General features: G+C 43.7%; 1 protein-coding gene across 1 annotated transcript in view; it reads left to right on the forward strand.

Moving 5' to 3' along the window:
• Positions 1-11,555, forward strand: part of LOC102039514 (unconventional myosin-X-like) — a 75,227-nt gene that overhangs the window by 41,409 nt on the left and 22,263 nt on the right. The window contains exons 21-24 of the mRNA XM_005416075.2: positions 112-218; positions 4,504-4,809; positions 8,685-8,724; positions 10,200-10,991. Coding sequence (XP_005416132.2) covers positions 112-218; positions 4,504-4,809; positions 8,685-8,724; positions 10,200-10,991 — 1,245 coding nt within the window. The remainder of the gene's footprint in view (positions 1-111; positions 219-4,503; positions 4,810-8,684; positions 8,725-10,199; positions 10,992-11,555) is intronic.

Below are 11,555 nucleotides of genomic sequence, written 5' to 3' on the forward strand. Positions count from 1 at the left end.
GCACGGAGCGCTCTCCGCCCCGCTCACCCGGGGATGAAACCGCCCGGCTCTCCCGGGGACTGACTTCTTTCCTCTCTTTGTGTTTACTGAAACTCCTCCCCGTGGCGTCAGGTTTTCCTGAAGGAAGCTCTTGAGCAGAAGCTGGAGAAGGATCGGGAAGAGGAGTTGAGGAAAGCAGCTATAGTCATCCGAGCCCACGTCTTGGGCTACATGGCAAGGTCAGTGCTGGGGGCTGCCCCACCATCCCTGTGCTTGCGTGCCTGGGTTGCTCCGACACCCTGCTTTGCTCTCTAGTCCCCTAGCATCCGTCCCGTCTTCCCCTCCTGTATTCTAAGGGAGAGTTGCAGAATCTGCCCTCCCTGCCAGCATCAGCTCTGCTGAAACCTTCCTGCACCTTTGGCACCTCTTTTTCAGTTATGTGCACGTTTGCACCTTCCCTCAATGCTGCTCAGCAAGCTTCCCGTGGACTTTTGTACCCATTGCTTGCCTGTGATGACACCTTTTCCTTGCCTTCAGGGCTCTCCTGGCTGGGCCCCACCTACGCTTTGGGTCCACTCCTTTCCCTTGTGCCTGTCAGCTCTGTTTTCTGCTCCCCCTGCCAATTGCTTCTTCCTCACTTGCAGTTCTGCCTTTGCTCACCCTCTTTTCTCGCCCTGCCTGTTTGCCTTGTGATCTCCCTCTCATTTTAATTAACTGTTCAGAATTGGTTTTTGGCCAGCTCTGCAACAGTAATCTCCTCTTGCCTCTCCCTTTTGCACCTGACCAGAGAAGGTTTGGGAGAACCAACTGCAGACAAACGGCCCCTCCTCTGCCCTCGAAGTCAGTGCAACAGCTGACTCCTTAATGGCTGTGGTATGCACACTTAATCCCAGTAAGATGCTCTTTTCTGGCTGGTCTTTGCTCCAGACGCCTGTCAGTCAGGGTTGTGAGGAGGTGAAATCCCTGGCCAGCAGACCTGTTTCAGCAGGCACTCTTCTTAGAGCTCCAGTTACACCAGGTAGCTCATTTTTCATTGGGAAATGTGTGCAAGGGCTGTACCCTGCCTTGCCAGTGTGGAATATCAGCAAAATACACATTTGGTCTCTGGGGCTTTTTATTCATTTATTTATTTCCCTCTAGGAAGACAAATGAGCTCGCTCTATTGTTTGTACATGAGATTGCAAGTTCTTTATGTCAGGGCCTCTTCTCTCTTTTACTTTTTGTCTAGCATTTGGAGAGAGGGGTAGGGATTAGCACAGGAAAATTGATTTGCTGGAAACACCACTGCAGGTGTACTGGATTACTGCTTTTCTGAGATCCTGGTGAGGAAGCTGCTGTCCTGCAGGGCTGTGATGGAGACTGTGTGGCAGCAGCGTTCCTCTTGGTTAGAAATCTTGTGGTCCTTCAGCCTCCACACTTCTGAATTCCTCATCCCACATGTTGCTGTTATGAGTCTCATCCTTAAGGACAAGCTGTGCTTCTGCAGCCAGAGTGTAAATCTTCACAAGCAGCTGGAGGTAACTGACTTCACAGGGGAGGAGAGCCGGGAGTTAAGAAGAGCTGGAAAGGGGGTCTGTAGAACTTTCTGTGAAGAGAGTTTCCAGTTGCACTGCACCTGGATTGAAAAAAGTCCAGCAGGCAGCAGTTCATCTGGGCAAGTGCTGAATGGTTTGTGCAGAGTTGGGCAGGAATACCACTATGTGCTGCCTTAAGCTTGATACCATTTCTGTTAGTTTTGCAAGTATAAGTGTATTTAAATTCATTTGGTCTCATGCAAAGTAGACTGGCAAAGGAGGGATTTTACTGGTTTCTCCCCCTTTGTGAACTTGTTCTGTGAGCCTGGAGAACCAGATTTTCTTTGCTCTCATTCCCTGCAGCCTATGCAGCCTGGTATCTCTGATCACTAAAATGTGAGACAAGAAAATCAAGCCCATTGAAATGATCCCATTCTTATGTAGCTAATCTGTGGAGCTCTGAGATGCAGGTAACAGCTTCACCAGCTAAAAACCACCTAGTGCAGGATCCATGTATGAATTTGGCTGTGCCCCTGGTTTCTTCAGGACTGTTCGTCATGGGAAGAAGGCAGTAGCAAATTGCTCCATAACCCTGTGATCTCTAGTCCTTGGAGGCATAACTGCTAACTATACCTCATTGACAAAATAATAAGGTAAATTTCAAAGACAGATTGGAGTCTTGCAGTCAGCCTGCCTTCTTTGGTGTGCTGCATGGTCAGGAGGTCCCCCAGCGCCTTTGCTTGGTCTGCAGGTTGAACTTCTTTGGGTAGTGCAGAAGGGTGAGTGGAAGCTTGAACAAGGGGAATGAGATTTGCAGCCTGTGAGCAGCAATTCCAGCTGAAGGGCGTCTGCAAGCTTGGCTGTGGTCATGAGGAATGAGGGGGCACTTCAGCCTGGCAGATTAGCAGGCAGAGCTGGCCCGGAGCTGGGCAGGGCTTGGCACATGTTGCACTTGAGAGAGTTTCTGGCAGATGCATTTTGTAAAAGTCAGAGTACCCTTTTTGATGCATTTAGTCTGCCTTGGCAGAGAGTGCATGTGCAGCTGTTCACACCCCATGTGCAGGACACAGGGTGGACAGAAGGAGCGGGGATGAGGGGACTGCAGCCCAGGAGTAATTAACCTGAAACCTCCTACTGCTTATCGCCTCTTGCTTTTCCTTTTCTTTTCTCTGTGCTTCCTCCTTTTGACTTAATACTTATGGAAAAGAGCATGACCTCTGCACACTACATCTATTAGCATCCCTCCTGATTTTCTTGACTGGGCTGATGTATCTGATGTGCAGGGAGGTGGCAAGATGTCAGCATAGGTCCCTGTTGCCATTTGAAGGGAATTTCCTTGCAGGAGAGGAATTTTAAGGTGTGTCTTTTCCTCAGGGTGTTGCAGAAGGTCTGTGGAAGTTTATGTGAGAATATCATGCTATTTCCAGTGTGCTTTCTAAGACTGTATGACCTCAAGGATTACTGTAGCTTGCTGGCTCAGGATCCTGTGTAACAGCCCCATAGAATTTTTCTCTCTGTGCATTCTGGTTTGGATTAAAGAAGTTTTTGATTTGACTAGTACCAATGGTTGTTTCCCCAGTGCAAGATACTAAGGCATCTAAATATATTAAATTACTTTAAAAATTGTCTGCTTATTTTCAGCCTTAATAGATGTCAGCTTCAGGTTTATTAAATCTTATGGCCCCTGTTGGAAAAATAGAAATGTGGATACTTTAACTGGGGTAAAGCCTTTCCTTAGGCTTTTCTATTTCTTAAGGTCCTGCATGGAGCAATTGCTCTCATTCTGTAAGCCTGAATTTCTGGTTCCAGTCCTGCTTCCTCAGAAATCACTTGAGGGTCTAACATGGTTCTTGAAATGGGGGTGCTAGCACAGAGCACAGAATAAAAGCAGTATTCTATACAACAGTATTTCTGCTTACAAGAATAAGAATCCCAGTAGTATTTTTTCTGTAGCATTGTGGTGGGAGCTTGCCTTTGTGTGATGATCTGGGGCCCAAAAATCCAGTTCTGACTTGCTGCTTCCCAGCATAGTCCCACATCAGTTGTGTTTGGCCTTTGATTCTTCAATACAGAACCTTATGATTGGCTCTTTTGGATTGTTTAATGTTTGCTTGAATCTAGTTTACAAATTGATCCAGATTACTGTGTAATGCTAACTTCTGTTATTTGCCCAGTTTATGTATCATGTACAAACTTCTACCAGGAACTTTTTTCATGTCCTTGATAAAGGTAGTCTTTAATGCAGAGGCAAAACCTGGCTTTTCTACAACATGACTAGACTACAGAAGTACTGAATGATGATTGTTGTGTTTTGGGGCCCTATCATGTTCTTAAAAGTGCTGTAGAGTTGATTTTGATGTCATTGATGATCCTTGTGGGTCTCTTGCAACTCAAGATACTCTGTGATTCTTGTTTAGGCAAAATGTTGTGCAATACATTTGTTTGTGTGAACTTGTTACAATGTTTGATTCAGCCATCAATATTGTAGTATCAGTGTGTTTTCTCCCAGACAATGTGACATTAATGTCACCAAATCTATTTTTGCACTGTTTTTGCATTTCCTGGAGTAATTTGCTTTTGGCCACTTAAGAGATGGACCAATATTTGTTCTCATATAGTAAGAGCATTTGTATATTTCTATTATAATAAGTCCATACTGAATGATTATGCCCACTGCAGAGTGAATGTGTTTATGTGCAATGCAAGGAGTTTTTGGCCAGAGGACCTTCCCTTTCCATGGCCAAATGGAAAGGGAAGATCCTCTCATTGTGTGAGAGTCTTCACAAAAGTAGATGCCCATTGAAACAAACTTGGTAGATTAGGAGGGAGAACAGTGAGGTGAATATGATTTACAGGTAGTGAGTGGCAGGAGGGGAACAGGAATCATGTCACTTCTGACATGTGTTTTTCGAAGATGACTTTTCTGTGGATGTGGTCAGTGTGCAAGGGCATGAGGAGTGCAGAGCACATGTGACTTAGTGATGCATTAAGTGTGTGGTTCTGTTTTCAGGAAGAAGTATCAGAAGGTGCTATCCAGTGTTGTAATAATCCAAAAGAACTACCGAGCGTACTTCTGGAAGAAGAGCCTGCAGCGCCTGAAGGCCTCTGCGGTGACCCTGCAGAAGCACTGGCGTGGCCGCCTGGCGCGCAGCCTCTACCAGCACCTGCTGCAGCAGGAGCTGCAGCGCCGGCAGGAAGCCGAGGAGAGAAGGAGGCAGGAGGAGGAAGAGCAGATCAGAAGAGAGGAAGAGGAAAGACAATGGCAAGAAGAGGAGGAGCGTAGGAGGAAACAGGAAGAGGAAGAGGTGAAGGAAAGGTACAAGATGGTATCTTGCGTTCTGTCTTGGGTTTAGGCAATTTAAACGGGAGCATTCTAGAATGGGTTCTCCCCCTTTGTTTTAACCAGTCCCTTACCACCAATAAAGAATGAATACAAGTAGCTATAAGCGAAAAAATAAGTTTACTAACAAGTGAAGCTGCAACAGGCAAAAACCAACAGTAAATAATCACTATATACAAAATCGCTAAATCTCACAAACTCCCTGAGAACAAACTGAAACCCAAAATGGTGGAAATCCCCCTTTCCAAGATGGCACCCGCCACAGGCCATGGTGCATAGGGAGCCAAAGGGAAAATGGCATCAGAGCCTCTCCGTCAAGATGACAGCCTTTGCAGGTGACCATGCTGTTGGGAGACAAAGGGGAAGGATGACAGGAATCCCCCATAGGCATGAAGGAACTTACCCAGCAGTTCTTGTGGCAAATGGGAAGTGCTGCTGTGTGTGGGGTCAGCACTGCTGCTTGCTGCACTTGCTGGACTCTGCTGGGTTTATTATGATATAAATTTCAACATGTAATTGTGTGGTAGTTTGCTTTTCAGAAGTAGTTCTCCTAGGGTTTGTTACATACTTTCCCAAAGGGGGATCTCATCAGACTGTGTGGCAAGCATCAGAAAATTCTAAGGTTAGAAGCACTCACCTTGAGTCCTGTGTGCAGTTTTGGGCACCAGAATATAAAAAACATTAAACAAGAGAGTGTCCAAAGCAGGACAGTGAGGATGGTGAATGTCTGGAGGGGAAGCCATATGAGGAGTGGGTGAGGTCACTTGAGGAGGCTGAGGGAAGACCTCATTGTGGTCTTCAGCATCCTCATGAGGGGAAGAGGAGGAGTAGGCCCTGATCTCTTGACTCTCATGCCCAGTGACAGGACTCGAGGAAATGGCAGGAAGCTGAGTTAGGGAAGATACGGGTTTGATACCAGGAAGAGGTTTTTCACACCGAGGTTTGTCAGTTCAGACTCCTCAAAGAATTGGCCACAGCACCAAGCCTGACAGAGTTCAGGAAGCATTTGGACAATGCTCTCGGGCCCATGGTGTGACTCTTGGGGTGTCCTGCACAGGACCAGGAGTTGGACTCATTGATCCTGGTGTGTCCCTTCCAACTCATCATTTGATTCTATAATAAAAGGAAGGACCTGTCTAGTTTATTGGCTACAAAGTGGTTTTGCCCTTCAGTTTCCAGAGCAGGAGAGATGTGTTCAACCCAGCATCATGGGAGAGAAATGTCAATGTTTCTAGGAGTCAGGCAACCTCATTTTATTTTCATTTTCTAATTAATGTTAAATGGCACCTGAGTGAGTAGCCAGGATGGTACTAGCAGACCAACATGTCTAACTTCCGAACATCCATTTGACCTAAAATATGAGGTGGAAGTCCACTGAGAACAAGCAAAAAACAACACAAGTGTAGAGACAAAGTCAGAAGGACCTAGGCATGATTTGAGCTGTAGTGAACCAGAAGTACATACACTTTTAGCAGAGGCGAGACGTGGAACAATTTGGTCTAACACTCAACAGGAAGAAAAATAATAATGTTGAGAAAAATGAGGTATTCGATGCTATTTTTATCTTCCCCAAAGCTTAACTGTTGGATATTAAATACGATTAGGAAGGATGTACAAGAATGCAGAACATGTCATGCAAATAAAAGGTTAGAAAATGCTCAGATAAATCAAATTACAAATTATAAAGCAGGTATGGGGATTTGGTGAAAGTAATGTTTGGATACTTCAAGAACTAGCTAAAGCAGTTTAAAACAATAGCTATTCTCTTTGTTCTTGTTAGTGGATAGTAATGTGGACAGTAATTTTTCCATAAAAATGGAAAACACCAAACAATTTTGACCCCCTTTTAAAATGGGAAAAGGAAGAATAAGGGAATTGTGGACCAGTCAGCCTGACCTCAGTTTCAGGAAGATACTGAAACACATGACCAAACAGTTGTAAACTCTTGATAAAGGAATTAAGCCAATGTGGATTTCTGAAGAACAAACATCATTAGAGTTACCTGTTTCCTTCTGTGGTGTCTTATGGCATGTCTTGTGGACAGGGAAAAGCCATGGAGGATTGGTAACTTGATTTTGGGTAGATAAAAGCTAGGTAAGAGCTTTGATATGTTATGACAATACTCTAAGATGCTTGAAGAAATTTGCTTTGGGGAAAAGTACGTGAAGCAAGATTAGGATTTGTGTTTTTACTGCATTTAATTATAAACAATAGTAGCTTTTTGTTAAATAAAAGAGAACTCTTGAATGGGATTTTTCCATGATCTGTGCTGGATATGGTACTTGTGCAATGTTTTCATAAGAACTTGGATAAGGAAATATGAATATCCTTATTAAATTTGTAGATAAAACCATCTGCTGAGGGGCTGTAGGCAAATAGCCTAGGATTACAGTTCAGATAATTTTGGCAAGTTAAAGGATCTGAAAAACAGGATAACTTTTGGTACAGACACATGCAGATTTACAGTCAGGAATAATCAAATGCACAGGGAGCGGAGGAGGAATGCTTACTTCAATGGCAGGAGGAAGGTCTGGAGGCTAAGTTGAGTGTGTCACCAGTGTCATGCTGTGTGAGAGGAGCAAGCAAATGCTGTCTATAAACAGAATTGTTTCTGTAGGATGGGGTGATGCTTCAGTACCCTTCAGTTGGAGTACTGTCCTGAGTTTTGGGTATCACATTTCAGGAGGAGTGTAGATCAGTTGATGATGACTAGAAAGCGGGAAGAAATACCAAAGATTTAAAAACTGTGAGCAACAGTTGCAGGAGTTAGAATGTAGATTATAGGTGGCACTCCTAATGTGTTTTAAAATGGTTGTGCTTTTGAGCTCTCTTATCATTTAAGGCTGTTGTTTTACTCATGATGACTGCTAGAGATCTTTCAGTAGAGTTGGAACCATCTGGATCTCACTTATGTCAGCTTTCATTTACAAATATTTCCTGGAATTTTTTTTTTGAGAGTGTGAGCACAAGAGTGAGAGCTTTAAGGACTTTGTGACTTAGAGCTGCAGTTTAGAATATGTCTGGGAAAATCTGCAAGGCCTGGGAAAAAAATATCATTGCCCTCCTCTTCTCCCTGGGGTTGAATTATAGGTTTGAAAGTCACCACGGGCAGCGGTCACTTTCTTCCATCCAGCAGCATCTTATTCCTGCTCCCTAAGCATGACCCTGGCATTTGTCTGTCTGCTGGTTCAGTTGTTTGTAGCATACTTGCTCTGGAGAAACTGGCCATAGTGATAGCTTTGCTTTGGAGTGTAACCTTTATGAACTGGGTAGAACTGCGACACCGTGGGATAGTTTTTTTCCTCTGCTCATGTTTACTAACAAACTCTGACTCTTACAGTCTTCACTAATAAACTGGATTTTGCATGCCACTGAGAAGTTATGTGAGTTGGGGCTTTAATACAGTGAAAGCAAAACAAAACACAAATTCAGTGCTGGTATTGCAATAATTGTATTTTTAAAAAAAGAACAGTTTGCTGATATCTGTCAGTTACACAACCTCCATATTCACAGATTTATTGTACTTCAGAAGATTCTGTTTACATTTATCATGAGTCTGATTTGTCTTTCTGTCACTGTTTCCAATGTCCTTCCTGGTGTGTTCCAACTAATCTAATTTCCTCATTGATCTGAAAGTTAAGTGCATGGGGAAAATCTGTTATATCCACAAAGGTCATGCCAGCCACAGAGAATTGGATTTTTACTAAATTGCAAAAGCTTTTAAATCAGTCTTACAGCAAGTACCTCATTTTAACCTTATCCATGGAGGGATGATGTGTCTGTGTAATTCTGAAAACCTCATGCAGGAGAACTAAGTCTGTCTCTGACTGTTATGTTTTGTTTTTTAACAGAGAAAAGGAGCAACTGAATGCGCTATTGCAGGTGGCCGAGGTAAGTTTAAAAGTTGTTCTTTTCACATGGTTTCTTGTCAATATCTGTGAAGAGTCCTTCATTGCCTCTTCTTTGCCTGGATACTGATACTGTTGTGGCAGCATCAGTATTGTGGCAACACTATTTTAAAAATGGGCTTTGTTCACTCAAAACCTGTAGGCAGAGGTGCACAGAGTTAACAAGGTAGGGCTTTTTTCAAGGCTCTTGTATGAGCCTGCACTGGTTCTATTTGAAAATTTCCATATTGAACATGAAGCATCCTATTTTTATCTCTACTGCTTGAGCTTGTTAGATAACCTTGTGATGTGCTACACTGTGACACAGTCTGTTTTGCTGGATTGTTGCCTGTAACAGCCGAAATAAGAGTGCCGCCAACTGCTGCCATGGCTAAAATAAACCCCTTGTAACTGATCTAATTGTTGGTACTTGACATACCACCTACCCTGAGGTGTGTGAAAATGGCTGTGTATTTCACTGGTTTTTTTCCCATACCACTTGTTCCCCAGTTTCAGGCCATCTTTGTTCAGGAGAGGTTGGAAGCATAGAAATGCATTCATCCACAAGTAAGAGTCAAGTAGAGAACCAGCAACTAGGTAAATAAAGAAAACAAGGATTAAGGCTTAAATGAGTGAATATATTGACTGCATTGTCATAAGTTCTACCAGGAAGTACAAGAAATCCTATTGGAATTTATTTTTACTTTCTCTCATGTGTATATCTATTCTCTCGTGTATGTTTTCAACATTCTCTGTGGAGGGGAGGGTGGCTTTATCCAAACCATCAGTGAAAGTTACCAGTATCTTCCATCTTCCAATTATCATGTATCTGATAGAAATTTCCTGTTACTTCAGTGTGGAAAATACAGAGTAAGACAGAGTCTTCAGCAGTCAGCCATCAGCCATCTAGTGATGTAAAGAATGCAGAGAAATTCTGGATAGAGTTTTGTTTGGCTGTGGTTGGAGTTGATACAATCCTGCTTCATGCAAATATCCCTTCCAGCCCCAGATTCTGATGGTCAGATCCTCATTTCAGGAAACAGTGAAATTTCCAGGCCTCTTAATGTATTTCTGGGAAATCTTCAGCTCTTAAGTAGTCTATGCATATATGTATTCATATATAGTTGCTTTCTCCTATATGGGTGTGAGTTCAAAAAGAGAGAATGGATTTTCAGGCTGCTTTTATTCAAATTGCTGTGTACAGTGACCAGCAGATAGAGAGGTTTTTCTAAAAATTCACTGAACCCAGTGAGCTTCTTTGTATGATTCATAATGGAGGTAGATTGCTGGGAAAAAGGAGGTACCTGATGATCCAGTAGTTCTACCTTTAGCTTTTACACCATGAGTGATTGCAGGATGCTTGGAGTCATCTTTCTGCAGATGGTAAATACAAGGCAAGCACAGGAGATAGGAAGAATGAAAGTCCAGGCAAGGAACAGGTTGAAGAAAGTGCTTTAACATGGTTCTAAATTCTTTAAGGTGGAAACAGTAAACACTGAGGAGGTGGATATTCCCCTGCAAGAAGAAGAGAGACGTCAGATGGAGGAGATCTTGAGACTGGAGAAGGAGATTGAAAAGTTGCAGCAACAGAAAGAGGATCACATGTCTGTCGTCTCTGAAGATACCAGGAATGAAATCTGTCGGCAGCGAGAAGAAGAGATACAGAGGTTGGAAAAAGAGGCATCAAGGGTTGCCCAGGAATTCTTGGAGCTGCTGGATTTTGGCAATCTGGATGAAAGTGTGCAGAATTTAGAGCGCTCACTTTCTAGTGAGGGGACACTCAACATTGACTGCAGCCTGGTGGCACCACTGGCTGAAGAAGAGGTGGATGAGGGTTTTCATGCCGATGATGAAGGACGCCCAACTTCCAGTTTGGTGGTCTCAAATCAGCGTGGCACGAGAAATAGTGGTAACTACTCGAAGGAAGTTGCAAACACAAGCCTTTTGCTTCTCCAGAGGGAAGTGGGAGAGGTTGCCCCTGCTCCAGGGCTGTCTGTGGAAAGAACCACTAGCCCCAAGGAGCAGAGAACCCTGTCTGACCCGGCAGAAAGCGTTTACAGCAGTGTCTCTGATACACAGAGGAGTAACAGTGGAGAGGCAGGAGAGCCCATTTACACCTCCCCCCCTGATGTGGAGTCTGACTATGACCATGAGGAGTTTGATGGCTATGGAGATGGAGGTAACGCCTCAGCTGAGCCTCTGAATGATGAGGAGGGTCTGAGACACTCCCATGGTACCAGCCTGGACTCCAACCGTGGCAGCCTGGACTCGGTGAGAATCTCTCCCTTCACCCTTCTGGACATGAGTGTGACTTTATTGATGTTTATAATACAAAGATATCTTTGTTTTCTTACTGTATGCCTGCTCACTCTGGGTATAGTTACTGATATGTAACTCTCTCTTATATCAATAATCAGCTTGAAAAAAAGGGAAGAGTCTTAGATAGGCTGAAGGCCAGAGGGCTTATGATTGTCTGGTGTCTGCTGGCACACAAGCTAGTACATGTGTACCTATTTTAGATTGTTTTCATTGCCATATATTACTGTAACACCCTTTAGGAGGAAGGAAAGCAAACAACTGGTATTTTGTAGGTGTATATTCTACCTTAGAGAGATTTCACAGAAAGGACCTAAGGTTCCAGTGTGCAATGAGAAGAGGAGATGGGAAAGGCTGGGGTTTGATTTGTCTCCATCACTAAAACTTCTCTTGTTCTAAGTCTGTTCAGAGTCAAGGGTTTATTTTCAGCTGCCATGTACAAGTTAAGCTATTCTAAAGCTGGAAGAAATTACTGTGCTGGTTGGGCTGTGTCCCAATGCACACCGCCAGGATCACTGA

This window comes from Geospiza fortis, unplaced genomic scaffold, assembly GCF_000277835.1.
Source record: "Geospiza fortis unplaced genomic scaffold, GeoFor_1.0 scaffold112, whole genome shotgun sequence".
NCBI lineage: Eukaryota > Metazoa > Chordata > Aves > Passeriformes > Thraupidae > Geospiza > Geospiza fortis.